Source organism: Numenius arquata, chromosome Z (genome assembly GCF_964106895.1).
Source record: "Numenius arquata chromosome Z, bNumArq3.hap1.1, whole genome shotgun sequence".
Lineage (NCBI taxonomy): Eukaryota > Metazoa > Chordata > Aves > Charadriiformes > Scolopacidae > Numenius > Numenius arquata.
In genome coordinates, this window is record NC_133616.1 from 102,222 (window position 1) to 127,518 (window position 25,297).

The following is a 25,297-nucleotide window of genomic DNA, read 5'->3' on the forward strand; positions in this document are numbered from 1 at the left end:
CTGCGGCACCCTGTCTGCCGGCGGTGGGGCTCGGTGCGGGGGGGCCATGGTCGCCGCTCCCCGAGCCCACGGCGGCCACCCCGGCTCTGCCTCGGCCCGGCCGCTGCTGCCCGCGGGGCTGATGGCGGGGAGCCCGGCAGCTCTGCCTGAGCCGGTGCCCCGCTTCCCTTGCCCATTGTCCCTTCCCACCCCCCTCACAGCCGTTCTCCAGGCCGTTTCTGTCGCTGGCAAGTGGGATGCTTTGGAGGGTGCCTCAGCACGGCCCCGAGACAAAGCCGAGGGCAGGACCCACGCTGCCCGGCCGCCATCGTCAGCTCCCGCCCCGCCATTTGCCGCTGCTCTCCCGCCAGTGACACAGTGCCTGTCCCCGCGGGGATGATCCCAAACCCTTCCCGCGTGGCCTGTGTTGGTTTATTCCCCATGTACTACAGCCTCACTGACCCGTTTCCCTGCCATTTCCCAAACACCCCGTGTACACCAGCCCTGGGGACAACCCGGGACAGCGGGACAGCCCACCACGCGGCACGTCCCCCCGGCACGATGCCTGGCACCCTCCGTGCCACGTGTCCCCCGGCACGATGCCTGGCACCCTCCGTGCCACAGCCAGCCCCTACAAACCACTCAGCAAAACGTCTGTGCGCCGGGAAACCCTGGGGAGAGCTCACCCCCTTGGAAAGGCTTGTTTTCGCACACCACAGCCCACCTGGGAGGGCTGGAGGGCTCCGAGGGGGAACACGTTTGAGGGTTGAGCTGTGTGACCAGGGTTAATCACTATCAGCGGGGAAAATCAGTGTTATTTGGGCTGTGATGGCCGGTGGGTCCCAGCCTTGTGCTGCGGGGGCTGTGCTGGTGGCTGCCCCCGGGCCGGGGCCGGCTGTGCCCACGCAGCCCCCAGTAGCCCCTGTGCTCCTGGGGCAGTGGCCGCCGTCCTGGTCAGGCCGTTTTTCTCCAGCGGGATACGTGGGAAGAGGCCTCGGTGGGCGTCATTCCTCGCTGGAGAGCAGAAGGGCTTGAACGGGAAGGCACACGACGGGAGGAGAGACACGTATTTATATAGGTGTGTATATACACACACACACACATCCGCAGCCGAGAGGCCCTGCCTCGGGGCGGTGAGAAGCCCCTGCCTTTGCCCAGGGTGACGGGGGCGAAGCGGCCACAGGTTAACCCCAAACCGACAGGAACGCCCCGCTCCCTCTGCCCAAACGCTCCCCAGCCTTAATTAGTGCTTCTGTCCTCATCTGCCGCTGGAGCTGACGTGCGGAGCCAAGCACCTCCGCCTTCAGCCGGGAGAGCGGCTGCAGAACAGCGGAGAACGGCCCCTCTCCCGCCCCACAGGCTTTGAGGTTTAATCCCTGACCGGTAAATCCTCAGAGGAAAGGAGGTGTAGGAAAGAGAAGCAGGAGAGTCATCATTGTAATTGACTGTCAGTGTCACGACGTTAATTAAAAGCAAACAATTCAAATGTCAGATCTCATGTAAAAAGATGTTTAAATATTTTCTTCATAGTTTACAGGAGAAAGTAATTCCCTGAGGCGTGCAAGCTGTGGGAACAGCAGCGCGAACCGCAACCCCCCCCAGAGCTGGGTGGCCACGGGGACGAGCCCAGCACACCTGGGACCACGACAGACACACACCCAGGGGCTTCCAGCAGCAAAGGAGCCACCATTTCTGCAAGGGGTGGCCAAACAAAACGTGAAACCCTCTTTGCCCAAGATCAGGTAAAACAGCAATAAACAAACAGGTTGGTCATTGGCAGGAAATCTCTGCTCGGGCAAGACCAGCTTCCAGGCAGAAGGGTCTCGAAAGGGAACGGCCAGAAGCATCGCTGCTTGGACCCTGGAGATCTGCCTGGGGAGAGAGCGGTACCCAACAGGGTAATACTAATTACTAATATCTGGGAATTTTGAATTACTCAGAAGATACAGAGGGAAAAGCCCCAATGTCTGGAGGAGCTAAAGAACAAGGCGAGAAATACCACGTGAGAAACATGGTGGTATTAACTGTCACACTAAATGCCCCCTATCGCCTGGGTCTGGCATTTGGAAAAAGCCGTGGTCCTCAGAAGAGCTCCCTCCCTCCTTCAGCGGATTCCTGCCCATGAAAAGGAACCATTACCTGGAGGAAAAGTTACACTCTCCTGCCATAACCAGGCGTGTACAAGTTCTGACAGAAACATGTCTGGAGATTACGGGGCACTTCAAGGCCCTTAAACCTTTCCAGAGATCACTAGGAGAGTTAAATCCATTTTCCAGTGAAAACTGCAGCCAGCCAGCAGCAGAGGGACTGAGCTCCCCTCACCGGCTGGGGCAAAGCGCACACCTGGTGCCAGTGGCAGCGTGGGAGCTGGGCTGTGACCATGATTTCACATTGTGCCCGACAGCTTTCAGACAACTTGTCACCAGCTTTTGGTGTCTTCCCTCCTGGCAGCACCACCACCGACTCAAGCCACCGGTTCACAGCATCCCTCGCAGGTGCAAGAGAGTGAAAAGGGAAAAGAAACAGCAGTATTAGTAATGGCTGTGAAAATTTAGTTTTTATTATCTGTTGACTGTATACAAAACACCATTCTGCATAGTGACAACTCCTCTGTGGTACAGTTGAGAGTGCACAGCACCAAACCAGTGCTGAGGAGGAAGATGGGCCATGGAGAGGGCAGCGATGGCAGCGCACGTCACCATGAGGCCCCGTGGCCCCGGTGGGACAGGGAGGATCGGGAAGGACCTCACCACCATCGATGTGCCAGGAATACAAACTGGGTAACAAGCATCTACCAACGAACCAAAAGAAGAGTGAGGATGAAGGGAGAAAGCAGAACTAACGTACCCCATACACCATTTCCAGAGTGATTCAGAAGTTTTACAGAGGTGGCTGAGAAGGACCCATATTTTTTCAAACATTTCCATTTTTTAAAACTGTTAAAATTTCACGATAAATAACAGAATCTCACAAATCTTTAGGGGCAAAATGCTCCACATTTATTTACATATGAAATGTGTTTAATACAGTTGTAATGGACATAGTGTATAGTAACATCTGACAGCAGCAAGACTTTTAAGGAACTGAACAATTACTACCGCGTACCATGCAGCTATCTATATATACACAAGTTGTTTTAAAAAAAAGTACAAAAATTTTTTTCAGGGATACATACAAGGTATAAAATGCAAAAACAAACCAAAAATATAACTCTCACAGAGAACTATATATGAAAGGGACAGGATGGTACCTCTTTGTACTTTGTGAAAGCGCAATTAGTGATATTAACACAGTCTGAAACGGCTGAAGGAGCTTCACGCGGTCTGTGCGGGAGCCGAAGGCCCCGGTGACCCCCCCGGGCCGGAGCGGGAGCTTCGGGAGGGCTGTGGCTGCGTGTGACACCGAGCACCAGAACGTTTGGCATTAGCACACGGAGCTGGGACGTACCAACCCCTCTAGCAAGGGAACGCTATTTTCTTTCAATAGCCAGAGATAAAGGAAAATACATAATGCCGTGTACTCACTTCTATATAGAGTTTAATAAATTACATGACAAAAAACATCATCATTATAAACCTAGTCCTCTAATTACATCCTATTTGTTAAATCCAGAGCAGCCCAGCCCTTTTGTAACAATTTGAGCTTTGATCACAAGCACCTGATGGCCTAAAAAAATCACTTCATGATACACAGTGTTGTGCAATTATACTTTTCAAAAGTACTTCATCATTCTAGGGGGTCTGCACCCCTTCTGGTGCTGCCACCTAAAGCCAGCACTGCATTTGACATATGCAGCCGTACTTTTACTTCTTCTTTTTTTTTTTTTTTTAATAATGTATATATTTAAGAGAAAGTTTAAAAGCTTCCTTAGACATTTAGAAGCACAAGTTCTTAGAATTTAAAATCTCCCCTTAGCTGGCCTGCCCTCCCCACTCTCCTCCAACGCTGCCTCCCTCCCGACGCACGTCCATTGGCTAAGCCTTCCCCCAGAAGCATTCAAATAAGACACAGTTTACGAGAACCCAAGGAACTGCCCCCCATTCAGAACTCTGTTTTAAAGAAACTTACTAGAAAAAAAAAACAGAAACAAAACCAGAAAAACCCAAATTTTCCACTAGATACCAATACAAACACATAACAAAGAGTATAAAAGTTATTAGTTTAAATATATACAAACTCTTTTCAACTCAAATACTGCTTCAATGGTTTGAGGGCACAGACAACGAGGTGAAGGGCACACTTTTATGCAGAATATATTGCAACAGCCTGACCAGTACTGCTAACACTGTTATACCTTGAGCTTTCTGTAGCAAAAATGTCATTAGTGTTCCAATGTGGAGAGAGATTTCCGCGTCCCAGATGACCCATCACTTTTCGGCTGAACTCATTCTTTTAGACTTAATGAAGGCCATGCCGTGTGTTCTCATGTGGGTGTTTAAGGCCGCTTCAGTTTCAAACGTCTTTGCGCACACTTTGCACCTCCTGTCTGAGGCCGAGCTGTCGGACGACTCCTCCTCCTGGCTGGGTTTGTTCTCCTGCTGGTTATCCTCCCCGGAGCCGTTCTGTTTCGATACCGGCTGGGGCTCCTTCAGCTTGTGCACGATGAAGAGGTGCCTGGAGAGGGACACGTGGGACGTGTAGCAGAGTCCGCACTCCCGGCACTGGTAGGAGGAGCCGTCGGATTTGTGCTGAGGAATGTGTTCGTGAAATTGGAGGAGATTTTCTGTGGTAAAGCCACACACAGCACACTTGTGAACTTTAAAAACATTTATCTTTAGCTTCTTCAGTGGCTGAGTGATTGCACCTCGCGGAGGCCTGAACTCCAGCACGGGCTCTTCCAATTTACGCTTTGGACTAGGAACCTAAAAGTGCCACAAATGGTATATCACGTAAGCAAAAACACACAGTTCTTTTCGTAACTATGTGTACCTTGCAAATGTTAAAAAACTTCCCTTTGGTAGATTCCAGTACAATTTTGATAAACACAATACTTGAAATAATACAAGCAAATATATGTTGTACGTGTTGGAAAACTATTAACTGCACGTAAAATTTGTTTTGTCAGCTCTGATAGAGGTGCAGTATCTAATACGCTGTATAAACCTCAATAGATATTTGCCAGCGTAACTGCATCCGAGCACACTCCCCTGTGAGAATTCAGTTGTGCACGGACTGCAGAGCATCAGCCCAGGAACTTTTCAGCACTACCTTCTGGAACTGTGTTTTAATTACTTAATATTATTTCGTGCCTGAGATCTGACTTGACAGATTACCTCCTGGTTGCTAGTAACCAAACTAACATATTGCCAAGGGATGAATCAACATGCACGATTTTTAAAACTAATTAAACTGATCATTTTTTATATTGTCTTTATTCCTCTGACATGAGTATTCCTCGAGAATCCTCTGCATCCCACATAGCTGAGAAATGCTCCGTGATGATTACGAAGACAACGTTTATAGCTGCCATATTTTCAACACTTAAATAACATGACAACATGTTGGGCTGAAAGAGAGTCCTGTAAAGGCCAATAGGACATTTTAAAGAACAGGTGTGTTTGTGTCTCTGCTCTCAGCTCTGGACATGCTGGGTGAAATTCTGGACAGGTGAAATTCTTTATCATATAGAGCCCAGAACATCTAAAAAATGTTGATGATTTCTGAATGTTACAAATCTTTTTTTTTTTCTTTTGGGCTCCACAGAAGATCAGACATTTATGGGATCAAAATACCTGCACCTATTTAAAGACATAAACCCACAAAAATTCACTCTCAGTGACGGAATGAATCTTCTCAGTATTACCTTTGTGTCTTCTTTTACTTCCCTTTCTTCCATATTGGCCGATTCAGTCATTTCTTTCACGTCAGGGTCCTTAATGCCGTGCATCAACTGAATGTGTTTCTCCAACATCAACCGCTTGGTGAAAGTCCGTCTTGAATCTGGGCAGTGCCTACATGAACACAAAGCAGATATGCACAGATTCAAACGCCATGCCTAACAAAAGAATATACAGAAGAATGTAAATAGGACTAGTGAATAAATCCAGCCTAGAGTACAATCTATTAAAGACAGCGACAATATTTTCCCAATCAATTGCACAGGTATTACCAGAAAATGAGCATAATTACCAAATAAAAGTAGAAATGTTTGAGCAATTTATACTCAGAGCAAATGAGAAGTTCTCTGAAGATAATGGCCAAAATGGTACAAAGTGCGAGTCAGAATAAAACCCGGGAGCACCTGAGTTTGTTTCTGGGACCCTTGGTAACATCACCAAACTGTAGTTCTATTAGACACCGTCCCAAGTTCTCCTTAACTTAAATTCCATTGGGAAAGCAATCGCCTTCCATGTGGGATGAATGCCAGCTCCGAACGACACCTAATTCTGCACTCAAATCCAAATACTGTATCTCCTTGGAACTAGTGATTCCTCCCCAGCTTCCTCTCCAACCTCAAACCGAGCAGCAGCACAAACTCGTCTCTCACACTGTGCTTCGCTCTCCCGCACAGGACCAGCTGCGTCCCCTCTGAACGCTGCAGATCAGAACAGCGGGCTGTATATCTGAGAGACTGTCGAAAACCCAGTTCCCCACTGCAGAACCATCAGCCACACATGCTCTCAGCTCAGTGAACTTTCAGATTTGCCTGCCAAAGCCCCCAAAAGACAGCAGCAGACCTTACGTACCTGCATTCTCAGCAGCCTGCTGGGGTTATGCACACGGGACAGCCTCAGGGGTTTGGGCTGCCCATCTATCTAAATACGTCTGAATGAATGGCACACTGGCTTTCATACACTGGCTTTTATACACACTGGCTTTTTATACAAACTGGCTTTTTTTTTATACAATAGAAATTCAACTAGCAGTGTTTTTTGCTGGTTCATACTCTGTTTTTAAGTAAATAAAAGTAGAACTTACGAGCATGTGTAAACCTTCCTAATGCCTTTGTGCTTGATACGATTGTGACGACATAAACTGTGGGATGAACTGAAAGATTTGTCGCATTGTCGACAAGGATGTTTCTTCATTTGCTTAAAAAAAAAGAAGAAAAATGCATTAATTAAAAAAGCCCAATAAAAGTAGTGCATGTGTTGAACCTTTTAACAAGAAAGAAACATGACGTAACTGCTGCCTGGTACCGTGTCTCCAAGAACACACACTTCTACAGCAGGAGTCAGAGGACATGGGCCTCTTTCAGAGGTGTGTGGCCAGCATGAGCCACGCACACAGTATCACCAGTTGGAAACCGGTGGCACAGACTGTGGATGGAGAGAATTCCTTCCACCAAGGAAGCAGGGAAGAGGAGCAGATTACTTCTGGCTCAGAAAAGGCAGTACGGGGAGAGACTGGCTTTCACTATAACCGTTCCCTTCCCATCACCAGCCTGTGTCTGCTGCTGCTGACTGGGAGATCACCAGTCACCTACCAGGGGGAGAAGAGCACACGGTAGGGACCACAGCAGAACATTACGGACACTGACACACCAACACGGCTCGGAAAAGGCATGAAGAAATGAGAGGAATGGTCCGATGCCAACTTGAGGGCCATCTCGTTGGGGGATTCTGTGAGTTTTATACTACACTTTGTTAGGTGGAAGGAGGAAGAAAAGGAAGCTGAAAAGGATGGAGTGGTCTCCATCCATGTCATTCCAGCTGAACGTGGCTGCAGGAGCTCTAGGATCTGAAGAAATAACATCTCCCAAACTGCAGACTATACAAGCCCCAAGAATGAATGACATGGTCCTGTCCCTTAAATTCCATCAGTCCTAAAACTCACGTCTTATCAACAGGAGTAGTTTCATGCAATCGGCCAAGTGCCGAGAAGGAAAATCAGGTTCCTTGGATTCCTTTTTCCTGCTCTAGCAGAGATCACAGTTTTCCTTCATAGTCTCAGTAACATTCTCTTTCCTGCATTTATTGGGAAACTGAAAAAAACAGATTTTATTCTACTATTCCAACTGAGTTGGAATAGGCCACTGAGCAAAAGACTTGGATCAATGTTTGAAATTGGACCCTTCTTGACTCTTCTGGAGAGTCCATCCAAGACCTGTCCCTGCGTTCCAAGGCACTCAATAGAAAAGATTTTCTTCACAGAATAACACAAAGGGTCACTTATTCTTGCCTTCTGAGGAAGTGACAAATTCCTAAATAATAGAGATGCACAATAATCCATATGGACACTTTAATATGACACGAGTTGTTCTCTAGTGCCTAATATTAATCAATAGTAATAATAATAAAGAATTCTCAATCCTAAACACTCAAGCAATATAGAAATGCTTAAGGAACTGTAATATTTGTGCTCTGAGTGCTGAGCTTTCTGCTGATGTTCATATTCTCTCTAACAGCCACGCTGCCCGGAACAGCTACGGACCAGCCAGTGGAGATCTGCAGCGGTGATGGCACCACTGAAAATTACCATTTTCTGCCAAGTCTGGAGTGATGGGTGGAAGGTCTGTACACGGGAAGAAGCAGAGTCTGGAATGGCTAAAGCGGTCAGAGCGGTTCCAGCGAGATGAGAGACCTTTCGCTACCCAGACCAACATCACACGGAGTGTGGGGGCAGGAAAGAAAAGCCGTTCTGAAAGGTCACTCGGGCAGGTGTGAAGCAGCCCATTAGGGAACACGATACGGTAATTTTATTGGGGCTGGTCAAACAATGCTGTCAGAGGCGCAGCGCTGTTCAGCCTGGACTTCCTCTTCACGTTTAAAGGCCAATTAAAACAAAAGGAAATCAACATATTTCGCTCTTAAATTGTTAAAGGTGAAAACCTTACAGTGCGTACACACGGCGCATGGTCATTAATGCTAATGCATTAATCAATACGTCCTGCAGTATGGCTTTGCAGTATGGTTATGACTGCACCGCTCTGGGGAGAATTTATAAAATAAAATGGAATGTGAGGTGATGTTAGGGCTTCTGTGGAGAGCCAGCCCTGCCCCGAGCTGCGGGAGCACGCAGGCTCAGCCCAGGTCTCTGCTGAGGCCACTGCACGGTGTGGACACATCCAGCGTTTCCTCAGAAAAGCAGGAGGAGGACGGTGCTTGGCAGGACCCTCCCAGGGCACCAGGGGTAACATCCCTGACAGCACACTCCTTCCACATTTGTTGGGAAGATTCCGGAGAGAGACCCAAACAGGATTTTGGATGTTTTAGTTTCTGCAGCAGCAGCCAAACCCAAAAGAACTAAGAAATCAGTTCTGTAATGAGGTGCCGGAAGACCTGTTGTATAGCATCTTGTCTCTACAGGGAGAAAGAGGACGTTCCACTAGATGCCCAGCAAGTCGGAACTGGTAAAGCAATTCCTGCTTAGAAAACATCTGTTCTTTCACAGAAGCACTCTTAAAAGTCCTAGGAATCTCAGCACATGTCTGCCTGGCCAAGCACAGAATACACACGATCCAGTCTCAAGCCAGGAGCCGTACAGAGTTGTCAGAACCACCCTTCGCCTGGGCTAATAACATTTATTATTTTTTTAAAAACAGCAGGTTTAAGATGAGGCGGAGTCACACCGAGGTGGCTCCAAGTTCTCCTACCCTGCAGCTGGCTTACCTCCAACCAGCTCAGGAAGAGGAGACAGACAACGTGAGTCTGTCTATCTGTCTGTGCAGGGATTTCCCAGTCAGGGCTGGAAAGGGAAGAATCTGTCCAAGGAGGCAATACCTCTCTATGAACACCTCTGATGAACCCAGCTAAGAAGGGTTACAGCTCCAGACCTTCACTCTGATCCTGCAAAAGCAGCAATTAGAAGTTTGAAACTAACTATCTTCCATGAGCTATCTGTGAATAGCTCATGAATTGCTTAATCAAGTTTTTAACAAACATTCTCCATAGATCATTTTAGAGCATATAAAGAACACCTATCACTCTTAAGGTCGCAACGTTCTTAGCACAACAGCTTTAGAGATAAGCACTGTCATTTGAAGGGACAGAGAAACCTCTGGAAATGTGCTATCATTTATTATAGCATATCAGCATCCTGAAAACTACAGATTTTCACTTGGGATGATTCTTCATAGAATCATAGAATGGGTTGGGTTGGAAGGACCTTAAAGATCATTGAGTTCCAACCCCACTGCCCTGGGCAGGGACACCTCCGCTAGAGCAGGTTGCTCAAAGCCCCATCCAGCCTGGCCTTGAACACCTCCAGGGGTGGGGCAGCCACATTCTTCTCCACTTAGGCAAAGAAGCCTGTTACCCCTTCCAGCTCTGCTCCTTTTCCGCAGTAGATTAGTTTAATTCCCTGCTTCCCGACTGAGAAAAGAATCGGATTGCTCTCACTAGTGCACAAGGCAGGGCAGGGCCGGCCAGCAGAGGATGCCAGAGCTTGCATCCCAGCATCCCAGCGGTCTCACTCCCAGTTCAGAAGGGTCCAACCAGGACCCGCTTCACCATTGCCTCCTGCCAGGCTTCATAATTCCATGTCACTGGAAAAGCTGTGGGATGCGGTGAGGACATCGAGCTGTCTTTCTGCCGACTTGAGAACACAGCGTTCCCCTATCTCACTTTCAGTGCATTTGAAGTAAACTGTCTCAAATCCAGCCGGTTTAAACACAAAATTCAACTCGGCCGACTTGTTGGCTGAACCTGCAAGTGTGAGATTAGAGCCATGGCTTGACCTCAGAGCGAGCCTGCCTATTTAGAATGAAATGCTGTTTGCCACTCCTTGGGCTGGTGGAACAAGACTCCATTCCCTGAGTCTAACAGTTAACGAATTCTCAAGAGGGAGAGGGAACTGAGAAGGCACAAAGGAAGAAGTAAGAACCTGGATCGCGTTAGAAGACTTGGACGAAATACTGGAATACCTCTCACTCTTTCCGTCTTGAAATTCTGGTACTGGATGAACAAGTCTGCAATTAAGTAAGAGCGTGTGGATTTTCTCAGTAGAACTATGTAGAAAATGACAAAAACTAAGCAGCCGAAGAGAGAAAGATGAAACAGATATAAGAATAAAGAAGAATAACGATGGAACTTAAAGGAATCATTTGCACAAACACAACCGAACTTGGGAAGGAATGACTTCATATTTCAGGTTTAGTTCACTTCCTTGTAACTGAGTGTTACTCATTTACCTTTCCATGTTCTTTCCTCATGTGAGAGATGTAGACGTCTCTCTGAGTGAAGAGCCTGTCGCACTCCCAACAGGTCCAGCCAGGATTTGCCACTTTTTTAGGCTCCGCTTTCTTCATGGGAGATGGGGATTTCTTCTCCAACTTTTCTGTTCCGTTGACAGATTTTGCGTCCTCTTTGTTGTGACTGGCTGAGTTCTGAGTTGTGGGTTTAGTACTGAGAGGCAGATTTATCCCCAGGTTTGGTGGCCCCTCAACACTTTTCAGAGTTCCATGCATAGACTACAATAAAAGAGAAAAAAAAAGTACAAAACTAACATAGACGTATACAGTTGTATTGACAAAACATAAAGACCCTCTGAATCAAAAGTCTTCAGTTACTCCTTTGTCATACTATTGTCAGATCACATTCTTAACTTAAAGCAACACGACTGAGCAAAGGCAAGGCCTAGCATAAAGAGAAACCAGTAACAGCACTAACAGACACCATCCAGAGCTACAGAGAAGTGTTCTTCAGTGGCTACACATTTTCACCAAAAAAAAGGAGAGTTTTTAGGTTAAGTTTAAATTGCTGTTTTATAGGGAAGAAAAAAGGGCTCAAGAGGCACTTTATGTTAAGTTTAATTACTTGCTTTACTTACCTAACATTAGCTGAGTATCCTCATTTCAAACTATGGGACTAGAGATTTCAAGGAGGAAAGGTTTTTACTGACAAATTTTGACTTGGCACATTGGTAAGTAAGACAGGAAAAGGCAACTGTGGAACGATCAGGCAACTGTATTGTTTAGGACACATTAATGTTTTATGTTGAGGCTGAGTTAAGCCCTGTCTCACCCCGAGCTCAGGTTATGACACCCTGACATCAGGCTCTGTTGCTAACAGTCCTTAGAGGCAGCATTGTGCAGGGCTGGTGGGGTCCCCGCACCAGGGGACAGCTGAGAGGTGCCCACCAAGCTGTTCTCAAGCACCCCGCAGCTCTCAGGTAGCGATGCCTCCTCACTGATTCATTTCTAGACTTTAGGTAAACTACCAGTAAGAAGGAAGAACTCTTCCACCCCCTCCTTCCCCAGTGCCTGCAGCCCGTGTCACAGGCTGGTGGTACCTGAGCCTACCACAAAGGTGACCGGTTGAGGAAGACCTGGCCTTCAGCCGTGTCGGAGTTCTCTATGTGAAGGTGGACACACCAGGAATGAGTCAGCGGGCTCTGGGCCAGCAAAGGTGACTGCAGCCCAGACGCAACACGCTGATGACCAGGGATCCCGCTCTCAAGGGTTCCTTCGCACCTACAAGACTAGCCATCCCAAATGTGACTACTCTTCCTATGGGTAAACTCAGAAACAAAACCCCACTCAGTACATCCTCTGCTCCAAGAATGTAAGAATACAACTCTGATACTCCACTACGATACTTCATTACGAAGTTCCTTCGTAAATCCCGTGGCTTTTGGGACTACACACTGCCTCTACAGCAAGTATCAGCCTCAGCTGTAGAACGTGCTCTTCTATTTAACAACTTTTAAAAGAAAAGCCAGTAATTTAAAAACCTAAAATGTTATTAAAATTCAAAGCACACAGGCCTGGCTCTACGAACGAACTGAAGCTGTGCAGTAGAGGAGGGGGCTGCCTTTTAGGCAGGACGAGAGCCACAGGGAAACGAGACATATATTTTGCCAAGAAGAAGCATTCACATCTGCAGGAATTATTCTAGGTTATTTTTTGTAGCTTTAAATAACCTCCTTCTGAGCTTCTCTCTATCCTTTTCTGTTCTGTTTTCAGCCAGGGCTTCTCTGCCTTGATGGCTGATGTCTAGCCACACCAAACAATTACTTCTTGTGTTGAGCTCTGCCCTTGTCTGGCACTCATCCTCTCCCCGAGTCCTTTCTGTGTTTATCTGTACCCTGTCACTGTTTTTTTTTTCATTTCCCCTTAACTGAAGTCAACTTTGTACTTGTCTGCTGCTGTCCCTACTACTATACACACATCTGAAAGGTAAAAGCACGAGCAATTCTGAATAAAAGCAGTAATACTGTTACCGCACATGTAATTTCTCAAAAACGTCTGACTCATTTATAGGGAAACATGCTAAAAAAATACTAGCTGAAAGTACAAATACTGGCTTGGAACACTAAAGCCAAAAGAGGACCATTTAAGGTATCTGGCATAAATGCGAGATGATTCTTATAGTAAACAAGAACCAGTTCAGAAATATTTCTGAATGTTTTAAGATTGGCTTTAAGACCAATTGTTTTTTCAAGACTTGTGAGCTCGGTTTCAACACACCTTCACAGTTGAGACTGAAATGCAGAATGATGGTGTTAGCCGACAAGAAAGCTGTCTGGTTTTCCACTGCTCTATGCAAATTTTACTAAGCCTTATGTGTCTCTGCCCGAATTAAGTGCTACCATCCTGGACCGAGACGCTTTGCAATGCTGTAAATAACTTCAACTGGTACCAGGCTCTGGATCTTGTTAATAAGGCATAAGAAATTTCAGCACTGCTGACAGCTTTGGTACATGTAACACAAAGTAACGCAGCATATTTAAAACACACAGCTAACGAATTATAGCCAGGGGACGGCTGATTCTTAATTTGCAAGGGTTTGCAAGGATGACAGTGAATCTTCTTCAGTTATACGGGCCTTTCTGACAAAATCCACCTGGAGTTTTTTTTCAAAGCTTGTATGTGTTCATGTTTGTATGCAAACACACACAAATAACCTCTATGTCTATTCAAGAAACATACTTGTTCCTAACGGTCAATTCTGAACATCAAAGGTTTGGTTTTATAACGTGCTCAGCATTCTTGGCCCCTAATACTGGAATAATACTTAGAAGACTGTAAATAAGGCTCAACACTTATTAGGACTGGACTAACTTCCTTCACTATAGCCGTTATTGTTTTGATAAAATGACCTATGGAATGCAGTGCACTGAGATATTCCTCGTACACCAAACCCCAACGTTCATAGAGAAAAACCCAGTTAGAGATTACATCACAGATACACATAACATTTTAACATTTGAGAACATTATTGACGGATTATTTTTCTGGAATAATTAACCTCTCTCTCAGCAGTCGCCTTGTTCTGTGCCTTTTTACAGTACTTTCTCATAGCATACATTGCACGACACATGGTATCTAGGAAGGAAACAAGAGAAGATGCCTACACACCTTGATATGATCCATCATAAGCTGTTTCTGTGCATATAGGAGAGAACAGTCTGGACACTTGAAAACAGACACCTTCTGGTTTTCAATGTGCTGATCAAAGTGGCGATAGAGCAAAGGTTGTAGAGTAAACACAGTGTCACACATAGAGCATTTATATATTATTCTAAAAACAGAAGTACAATAAATAATGTCAGTCATGTTGATGATCTATTTGCAAGAATCATGATGTTAACTTTTTTTCTCAGCAGAGATAAGATCTGACACGTTTAAGCAATCATTTCACACTGCCTGGAACAAGTTAAAATTAAACTAATTCAAAATATCCTCCAATTTCAAATATGGGAGCAGTAGAAAAAAACAGAAGAACGGGAAACAAAAATCATTAAAAAGTGCAAACAAGGAGCCAGAAAACAGCAGCATATGCCAGTCATGTATATAATACACCAACATCTGCTCAGGATACTCTGACAGTCACATCTCTTCAGTCTCTGACCTCACGTTATAACTAAAGGACAATATACCTGTTCCAGGCTGCAAAGGCAACACGTTTTAAGGGAGTGATTGATTCCACCATAATAGGTAACATATTTCAAGACAAATTTCTTTTTGGCGATGTATATGGTTTGAAGCTCCTGACTGCCAGGCCTGGACTCTGTTAATGCTCTGAGGCTGAAACTTCACAGGACGGCGTTTCCCTTTTTGCAGTTATAAGCCTTTAAGAATCTGTCTATTGAATCAACGTAGGGAAACAGATATACTAATTAACAAAGAACTAGGTGAGTACCGGACACTAAAAGCATAGTTGCTGAAAATGAATATGACAGCCAAAATCCTGTATCACAAAATCCTAAGCACATTATTAAACAACCTGAAAATAGTTGTATTTTTACCAGATCCTTGTCAAATATCCATCCAACAGACAAAAACCACAGGGAAACATAATCCTCTGACCTAAATGCTGCAGCAACTGCCACCTGACAATAGTTTGAAGCTGGTTTCATTTTGCTGATGATTTTAGAATGAAAAGTATAGTTTCAACTGCATTCTAGGTATTTACTTGATAGTTTGCTTGTCGCTTTTTGCTTATCTGAATGTTTGATTGTATTAAGAATGATTTCCCTGACAACTAAAGGTGAATAACAAGATCAGCTTTTCAAACTGCAACCTGCGAACATGCCTGGTTATAACTAGTAAATAATTCTATTCTTTCAGAAACCTCACACTTTTTCTTAACTTGGAAAACGAATGAAAACGAAATGACACGTGAAAGAGAAGTAACAAAGAAATCTGCCACAATGATGGGAGGAGAGGGCAGTGTAACCCATCAGCGGTGGCGGTGCTGCAGAACACATTCAGCTCATGTAAAGGAAACCCCAACCAGGCGCTTCCCCTGCGAAAGCCCAACTCCTAATCCCACCCATTCCAGGCTCAGCTCTCTCCTCAAGAATGACTTTCCACTAAAAAACCCAACACAACAAACCCTGCTTGTTGGAATGCTGAACTTTCTCATTATCCACATAAATGTTCCCAGTCCCTTCTATATCCCTCTGAGCAACTCCCATCAACAGCACGTTGTTCACGAGCTCTAAAGACCACTCTGTGCTGTGTCTGGAGATGACAAGGACCGGGACGTCGCTCCGATCTCCAAGCCATTCAGTCAGTCCAAATATTGGAAATAATGAAAAACAGTACACTTAATCATATTAACTACGGAAAGTACTATTTCTGTGGTGTATCAAGTGGTCCCAGCCTGTCAGATATGCGAAGATCAATCTGTTACTGACACTGCATCCTCTGACGACCACGCGCCACTGCACCCACTGCTTTATCCTCCGTGGTGGAACCAGACAGTGATCTCCGCTGGAATGACTTCAGGTCTGCAGTGTATGAATTTATCATCACAGGGTTATGTAATTTAATCAAATAAACTACGTTCTACTATATGCTTCAGATTCTTACTGTATCTAGAGTACGGAACAGCAGACCACAGAATGCTGAGGTGGCACCAAACTAGGCATGGAACGCACACTTCTTCACTTTTCAAAAATCCCATTACAAATTCACTATTATCTTAGAATAAATACAGACATGAAAGATGTTTAGTGTTTTGAAAGCTTCTGTACCAGACTATGGTATTTCTTCTTCCCATGATTTTTTTCTCTAAAAAAATGGTACTTGTGGAATAATACACCTTGTACCAATAGTACAGTACATATCCATAATTTGTCTTGATAAGCAAGAACTTTTCTAATATCCTAAAAGAGCTCAGCCATGAAAAATCTCTTAGTGCCGTTCCTATGAAGTTACACTGCTTACTGAAAAAAGAAAATCACATATAAGCTTTGGTTTCCCATAAAACCCAGGCAGCGTCTCTGCGAAGCTCTCTCCCGCAGCACACCTACGCTGAACGACAGGACAGCCATCCATTTCTCTGTGTTAAAATAATCTCATTTCATCCCACTGAGAGTCACTGCACAGAAACTTCATTTTTCATGCCCGAAATAGTTTCCTGTAGCTGTTGCAATGTAATTGCAAATCACAGGGTTTCAGTAACTGCCAGAGGCATTTACAAATAAAACCCAGTTCCCATAAACAGCGAAGCGTGATCAGGGCAGAGCCCCTCGGGACGGGACCGTCCCCAGCCTGCCTTTGGGACAGCCCGAGGTGCTGGCACGGTGGGACGTGTGTCGGGCTGCACCTCTGCAATGGCCAGAGGAACATCTGGATCTTGGCCCCACAACATCTGCCATCAGGGAGCTTCGAGACTCACAGTCAAGGGTCAGACGCCTTTGACACACTCAATGAGAATCAACAGCTTCACTCTCCAAACACGGGCGGCTACTGTACCCTTCACTTCTGCTAAAATTTTTACTTCAGAAGAACAAAAATTTAACTGAGCTTATGTGGTGGTATCTATAGTGTCATCCGACTATTACGTCCCTTCTTTCCAATAACGAAGCTGTTAAGCTTCCAAATGAAGGCCAGTCACCCGCAATGGAGATGCCAGTCAATACAATACAGTAAACCAGTAGCAGCAGATTGGTCAAACGTGAATGTATTTCCTCAAATACAACAGCCCATGTCAGCTCTGCTCTGTGCTGGTCAGGCCACAGCTGGACCACTGTGTCCAGTTCTGGTTCCCACAACTCAAGAAAGACATGGACAGACTGGAGAGGGTCCAAAGGAGGGCCACCAAGATGATCGAGGGCTGAATAACCTGCCCCGCGAGAAAAGACTGAAGGAGTTGGGTCTCTTCTCCCTGGAGAAGGCTCAGGGGAACCTCATCACGGTGCTCCAGTACTTAAAGGGTGGCTACAAAGAGGACAGAGGGTCCCTCCTCACAAGGAGCCACATGGAGAAGACAAGGGGCAATGGGTACAAGTTGCACCAGGAGAGGTCTCGATACAAGAAAGACATTTTTTACAGTGAGAACAATCACTCACTGGAACAGTCTCTCCAGGGACGTGGTGAGTCCCCATCGCTGGAGGCCCTCAAGACGGGGCTGGACAGCGTGTTAGACCATCTCATCTTGGCTCCCCTTCCCACCAACGGCTGGACCTGATGATCTTCTGAGGTCACTTCCAACCCGGGCTGCTCTGTGACTTTAACACAGAACATTACAGCAGATAAACCAGAACTTGAGCAAAGTTACAAACATCTGATGTCAACTTGACCAAGATGTGTGACAAATATCCTCAGAAACTAACTAATTAAAACACAAACATTTCCTTTTTAAATTGCTGCCGAGTAGCAGAAATACATGCAGCTAATTCTGAGGAAAACCACAGGTCCTGAGAGCTTGAAACAGACCTTATTAAATGGTGAAAGAGCAGTCAATTGGTGGCAACACTGTACCACCCACAGGCGCTTGGGGAACGGAAGCAAAGAATTGCAAACACTGCGAAGACTGGAAAAATCCTACTCGTCACCCTGCATGTACTTACGACAGCATCCTGATTAAAACCGGCAAATTTAAAGAATATAGCCCTTCTTAAGAGCAGCACTCAGCTACGAATTCTACCACGTATTACAATAGTACCGCATAAAAATTTATGTTAGTCTTTTTATAATCAAAATGAATTCATAAAAGAATACAATTATAAGCACATCTATATGGAAAGAAAACTAATGCAAAATACTTAATTCACGAAGTTGGTCAGAAACAGTTCAGCAGATCCAAGCACAGTTCAAGAAATCTGTGCTTTTCACAGGTGGAGTATCTGACACAAATGGTGATCTCAACCTTTCGGTTTCTCTAATGAAACTTAGGGGAATCTGAAACAAGTTTTAGATTAAATGTCGGTATTTCAAAGCCTCTCATCGAAGATACCATCCTGAATTAAAACAAGGTACCATTTCTCGCTGGGTGGGAAAACGCTCACCACTCCCAAGCCTGCGGTTTCATGAAGAATAATGCAGCAGACAGAAAAAGGAGAAGGGATCCTGCAGGAAAGGCACCGCTGGACAAGCAGGTGGCTGTGACCCACAGACCAGGGTACTATGGGTGGCTGTAGTCTGCGAGAACGGCCCGGGGTCAGCCCGAGAGGACACTGCCACTTCCAACACCACCTCCCAGAAGCAGCACCTCACCCAGCTCAACTGGCGATGCTGAGAAAACAGATATTCCCAGTTCACCCAGATGACTGTCTGTGAGCATGTAACAGAAAAAAAACCAAAACCAACTTTTTCCCATCTTTTCAACCAGACGTTACGAAAATCACTGCCTTATAAGCCCTGATGAGCCTTAGCTGTTCCAAAACCCCATTATCTTAACTCACAGTAAAAACGCAGATGAGCTGAGCAAATTAAAAGATAAGGAGCAAGACACTACCTGCCTGTCCGAATCACTTTGGCAATTACTGTACCACTCTCCTGTAGCGCACAGTGTTTGAAGAACTGATGTTGCTGTGTTCTTGGAAATTTAACCTCTGCCAAATAAACTGCCAGCTAAAAACTCATGGCATTAAAAACATGGCATGAACTCCCCACGTTACCGACAGGGTGACAAACTGCTGGCTGTACAGCAGGTGATGTCTAAGATGACAAGCAGAGGAGAGAAGGCAATCTCACACGTTACCCAGAGGCAGGAAGCGCAGCAGCGGAGGAGTTTTGCTTACTTTGGTTCGCCTATCTTGATGCCGGGGTGCTGGGTGTAGGCGTGGGAGTGGGTGCTGGGAGCGGACTTAAACGCCATGGGACAGATGGGACACTTGTAAAAGACTTCACAGTGAGAGCCCTGGATGTGAGACTTGAGGGCGGCCACGTCCGAGTACACCACGTTGCAGTGCACGCAGCTGCAAAAGAGCAGAGAAGGGTCAGTCCAGCCCAGCTCGAAGCGGTACCCAAAGACACAGAATAAACGCTTTCAAGCACGTGGGAGAGATAAACGTACATACACACAACCTGATTAAACTACCTCATTCTGTCAATTTAAACAGCTTGGTAAGAATCAACATAAACAGAGATTTGAGTAGCAGAAAGTAAGAAAAAAGAAATTTCCCAAATTTAATTTGAAAATCTAAGAGATATGAAGTCAGAACGTGTTTTTACGGCATTACAACAAAACAGATAGATGGGTCGACAGAGGAATATTCTATTGATTGTAAAAAGAATCCTTAAATCCTCTGAAATTTGTAAAGAGATTTTACAAAAGGCATTTTTATCACATGCAGTGGATTGTAAAAGGTACGCCACAGCCATCTAGAAACTACCACCAAAAAAATGGAAACTCAGTAAGGAAAACATTTCCACCGTTTCCCTTGCTTAGATTTAATGAAGACAAACTGGTAATGATTTTCTGTACATGGAATCAAATCAGTGCTTGGATTTAAAACCAAAAAAAAAAGTGATTTAAACTCAGGACAACTAAACCGAACCTCTACAATCAGATCAATCTATCAGATTGGAATTCTGAAAATAGTTTTCAAAAACATACTTCTGCTGTGTCGAAAATTTGTGACCTTTCCGCATCTATTCTAAAATGAAATGATTAAAAAAATCAAGTTAATATTATTACATAAGAATTTCTATACACAACGGTCCCTTACAGCGCCGTACATCTCCAGTACTAAATGCTACCAAACAAGCCCAAGAACACACTGCAATAAGCAATTACAAAACAACCCGTCAAATGAACAAACTTCTTACTGACCAGTGTTTAAGAGTTTTACAATTTAAATGTAGAAGGCCTCTATCCTTCCAAAATTTTAATTTTGGCATCTATCATGGTAGGGTGATTATTGTCATATAAACATCAAATAATTTTTGACACTGTTTTAGGGCCATGATGCCAGCAATAAAGCAGGAAATACAGTTATACATTGCATTCAAGAATCCCCTTTTCCTTTTAAAATGTGTCATCTTTGAATTTTATGAAATGTCACCCTTTCTTTTCCGAGCACTTAATTTACATTCTTAATACTATTAATCAAGTTTGTATCTATCTAGTCTCCACTTACCAATACATTTTCTGAAGGAAACAGTCCTTTTTGGGTCCGTTAAGATAATTCCCCGTTTACAGAGATGAGTGTTTCTGCGCAGCGGTACAGAGCCTGACCCTCTCATTGACAGACCTACCCCGCGGTGTCACCTCAGGAGAGCAGGGTGCCACCTCTTGCCTCCCTGTCCCATCCCACCTGCCTTTAGTCTCTAGCAATGCGACAAAATAAACGATCCTCAGCATCCACCACTATATTAAAACAGCTCCTAAGGATCGAGTCTTCCTTCCTCGGACTGCTGGAACTGCTGCTTGTTTGCAACTCGGACGGATGCAGTTAAACTTAAGGTTGAGATTTTCAGCGGATTCGGTTCAGACAACCAGCCTAACTCACTGACACCAAACTGAACTCCCTCACAGAGGACCTTTGGAAGGGCAGGTCATGCTGTTCCTTGAGCAAACGCGCCGTGGTGACCAGGAGATGCTGAGGAGACCAAGAAGGGAGACATTAACTCTCCAGATACGGCTTTTCTTTGCAGAGCTATTTGTGTTTTAGCCTCACCATATACAGAAATTTTGACTTGGGGTGACGTGAGATGTTTATGACACACCTTGAAAAGTTTAGTAACTTTAGTTTAGATTCACAGTGAAGGATTTGTGAGTCTTCTGGTGTTACTGGTGCGGGCTGGGAGTCCCTGTAGATGGTTCTAGCTGTGTCCAAACTCCAGAGGCACAGACTAGAGGCAAGGGAAGGAGCGTGGAGGTAGCAGATGTGAGAAATTTAGGAGCAGACAGACTGACTACGGCTTGGGAGGGAAGAACAGAGAACAACCCAAAGAGCTGTGAGCTGTGCCAGGCTGTGGGTTCAGTCTGGGAACAGCCGGCTGGATGCAGCAAAAGTGCTTTCTTCTCCTCCTGGCAGATGTCACAGCTGCCCTAGTGAACGCGGTGGCACCTGAAGAGGGAAGAAGCTGCCTGCTGGTGAGACACTACATGGCCCTTCTCCAGCCAGGGAGGGTGGAGCAGAGACGTCTCAGGGCTGCGGAGCAAAGCTGGGCTCTTCTCACCTCTCCCTGTGCCGCCTGCCACTCGCTGCCAGCGACACTCTAACACAGAACAGGTTTTCAAGACTTTCAAAACTTAACATTCCTGTGAGATGCCTCTGATCCCCATTTTCTCAGTGAGCTGCCATTAACAGGGAAACAGAAGAATAAAAGGGAAACTGAAGACTAACAAAGAAGAACCAAAAGATCAGGCTGATTGAATGAGAAAGGTAATTTTCAAGTACTGTAAAGCTGAGAAATCTTGAATTGCAAAGAGAGCAGCCAGGCAGGTGCAGTACGCCCATCAGCATCTCCACAATGAATTCCAGCAGTAAATACCCAAAATGACTGTTCTACCAGAGAGAACAATCTCAAATTCCATGTTTTGAGAAAACTCTGAAGGTTTTTTCTAAGAACCTGAAATTAAGGTCTAGAGAATTCAGATTATTTTCTTATAAACTGTGAAGTCCTGAATCTGACATTTTATGGCTGGATGAGATAGCCAATATTCTGATTTAATAATGTACAAAAGCAGATGCCCAAAACAGAGCAGAATCCCAATGTGGTATTTATTCCAAAATTTGTAGTACTAATAGCATTGTTGCCGTGACAACCTTGCACCCATGAAGCTGTATTCTACAAACAATGCCTATGAAAATGCACAATTACATTTAAAAGCATAAATTATACATGAATCGACAACAGAAGTAATGATTATACTGACCGAAAGCCAACTCTTCGGGTATAATGCAGGCAGTTCTTAGTGACATGGGTCTGGAAGTGGACAGATCTGCAGATGGCTCCGCACTCGGGACAGGTGTATGGAGATTTATGCTGATGAATTCTCTGGTGTGATGCAAAGCTGCACTGGTTGGGGAGCAGCATCTGGCAGATATTGCATGTCTTCTAAACGATAAACCAAAATAGATGAAACAAAAGGTTGGGTTCAGCTCTACATACCGCGTCAAGCACTGCAATATATCAATGAAAGGTTACACATTTCGACTGGTGGGAACCCGGAGGAGCAGCGGGCACTGCCTGTGTACCCTGCCGGCACGCCTGGTGGGACAAAGCTGGCAGATACCGGCCACCTTGGCACAACAGAGCCCTTTCAGATGCCACTCACCCCCGGGGGGCATGTCGGCTTGTATAAATTTCACTGAGGTGCCTCACAAGGTCACCTTCACAGGGCACAACCTGAGAATCAAACTGTACGGTTTTAACTCAGCGCATCACAGAAAGTAAAAAAATCAAATCAAACCCACCAACTTGACTATCTGCGCTTTCTTTGCTCCTTGCTCCTGATGAATTCTAAGGGTAATATCCGTAATATCAATAAAATGGAATATTATCAGGCAAAAAGTTTGCTGATAATTTCAAAATATATTTCCTGGGCTAGCATACAGCACCTGCATTACATCGACATACTGTGCATCTGAGCAAAAACTAGAGATATAGACAATGTTTACAAAACTTTTCTTTGCAGGGCAATCTTTCTACATGCAGGAGTAACTTACTAAGCTAATGCTTTTCTTGTAATTTGTTACATAAAAATGATTAAAAAAAATATTCTTAAACTACATGTTGACTATATGCCAAATCAGAAACACTGAAATTCTTCAGGTGCTCTGTGCCATTTTTGTATGTATGTATGAATGAGGAAATCCTGAAATAAATAATTAATAAATAATCCCTTTCCCCATGGTAAAACAGTTTCTTACTAAAAGATTGGTGCTTTACAAAAAGTCACACCCTTCCAATTTAGGCGACTCTCCTTTAAATCTCTTCTAAAAGCAGTAAGGTCCAGATGACCTAACAGCAGAATCGAAGCTCCCATTAGAGAGGAAACAGCACAGTATGACAAACAGCTTCCACAGGACTCTCGCTTACTGGTATTGGAAACTACGCCAGTAAAAAACCCAACCTGTTCCCATTTAATGAGACAGGAGACAGACACTAACTCCAAAGACAGAAGGAAAAAGCCTTTAGAGTCACTGCACAAATGATTTTTTTTTCCTAAGAGAACGCTATTTAATATCAATGTCTAAAGTAACTTAATTGCCTTAGCATTTATACAATATTACTGATATTCTAAGAACAAATATACTTTTGTATTACAATCTGTACATTCCATTTTTATTCTTTTTCCAAAATAGCTTAATCTAAATGCTTTTTTTGAGGGCGCGTGCAAATCTTTGATTCTTGTTTTAAAACCGTATTTTAAGGAGAAATGTTAACATGAAACATCTCGTGGTGACACAGAGAGAAGCAAGAAGTGTGTTTCCATGCGCTTCGCTCTTAACATTTACTCTGTGAACAGGGTGGCCCAGGCTGTTTGAACACAGTCTCCATCCACACAGAGCTCTCGGTCTCCTGAGGACAGCGAGGTGGTGAAATGCAAAACGTTCCAATAGAGGAAATCAAGCAAAGAAAATCTCTCAGGGCTCAAATTCAGGTTCAGTATCAGCACTTCTGCCAGCCCAAAGGATTAGCAGCCCAGCGTGGATGCTTCTGCTACCCTTGTGCAAGGCCTTGTGAGGCTCATGATCTGCGGGGATTTGGAACCATCACTCTGGTTGGAGCCTCTGTGACGCAGCACAGCTGAGACTGCATTCAGACACATTTAAATATTCACCTTGAAATGCCAGTTATTTGTCCTCAACTGCCATGGCCAACACCACTGCCTCACACCCTCCAGCGCCCACCACAACTGCTTTGGGATCTCAACTTTGTTTCACCTCAAGCTTGAAGGCAAAATCCTGACTAACCACAGCTCTGCTTAACATCTGCTTCTCTCGTTTACTCGGCTGCGGTACTATTCCTCAGATCTTTGATTAGGTAAGAAAACAGCAAAACAGAACTTACTCCAATAATAGAAACGTATGGGGTTTTCATAGTCCAAGCCTTTAGCCTGCAACACTACAAAAGGAAATCGCAGACTGGTTTGGGTTGGAAGGGACCTCAAAGCCCATCCAGTGCCACCCCCTGCCCTGGGCAGGGACACCTCCCACCAGACCAGGTTGCTCCAAGCCCCCTCCAACCTGGCCTTGAACCCCTCCAGGGATGGGGCAGCCACAGCTTCTCTGGGCAACCTGGGCCAGGCTCTCACCACCCTCACAGCAAAGAAGTTCTTCCCCAGATCTCAGCTCAATCTCCCCTCTTGCAGTGTCAAACCCTTCCCCCTCCTCCTATGGCTCCCCTCCCTCATCAAGAGTCCCTCCCCAGCTTTCCTGGAGCCCCTTTAGGGACTGGAGGGGTCTCTAAGGGACAGGGACACGAAGCCACAGAAGAGCCATAAACATCCCAACCCCAATGAAGTGCTACCTCCCTGGCTTTGCACCACGGGGCCCAGAAAATGCATCTGTAATGCCAGAGACTCAGACTGACACAAAACACCAATAATGCCATCTGTTAAGGCCACTGGTTTGCTATTTTGACAAGTACAATAAAATGTTTAATTGTAACTGATTACAGTAGAACAAGAAGAATCTACCGTGAAATTCTGAAATTCAGCATGTTTGCTTACCATTTTGTTTTGGGCTTAAGGTGGCATTAACTTCCAGTTCTCTCATTCCAACCCATACCAAAATAAAACAGTTT

General features: G+C 45.0%; 1 protein-coding gene across 4 annotated transcripts in view; it reads right to left on the minus strand.

The window, feature by feature from the left end:
- Nucleotides 1-3,808: 3,808 nt before the first annotated feature.
- LOC141476976 (zinc finger protein 532) overlaps nucleotides 3,809-25,297 on the minus strand; it is a 39,821-nt gene continuing 18,332 nt past the window's right edge. The window contains exons 4-10 of one of the 4 annotated variants that reach the window (XM_074165963.1): nucleotides 22,422-22,603; nucleotides 19,336-19,512; nucleotides 14,219-14,381; nucleotides 11,051-11,329; nucleotides 6,898-7,010; nucleotides 5,783-5,930; nucleotides 3,809-4,841 (exon numbers count right to left, since the gene is read on the minus strand). In XM_074165963.1, the coding sequence (XP_074022064.1) occupies nucleotides 4,347-4,841; nucleotides 5,783-5,930; nucleotides 6,898-7,010; nucleotides 11,051-11,329; nucleotides 14,219-14,381; nucleotides 19,336-19,512; nucleotides 22,422-22,603 (1,557 nt within the window). In that variant the 3' untranslated portion in view covers nucleotides 3,809-4,346. The remainder of the gene's footprint in view (nucleotides 4,842-5,782; nucleotides 5,931-6,897; nucleotides 7,011-11,050; nucleotides 11,330-14,218; nucleotides 14,382-19,335; nucleotides 19,513-22,421; nucleotides 22,604-25,297) is intronic. The other 3 variants (XM_074165964.1, XM_074165965.1, XM_074165966.1) reach the window with 3 other exon arrangements.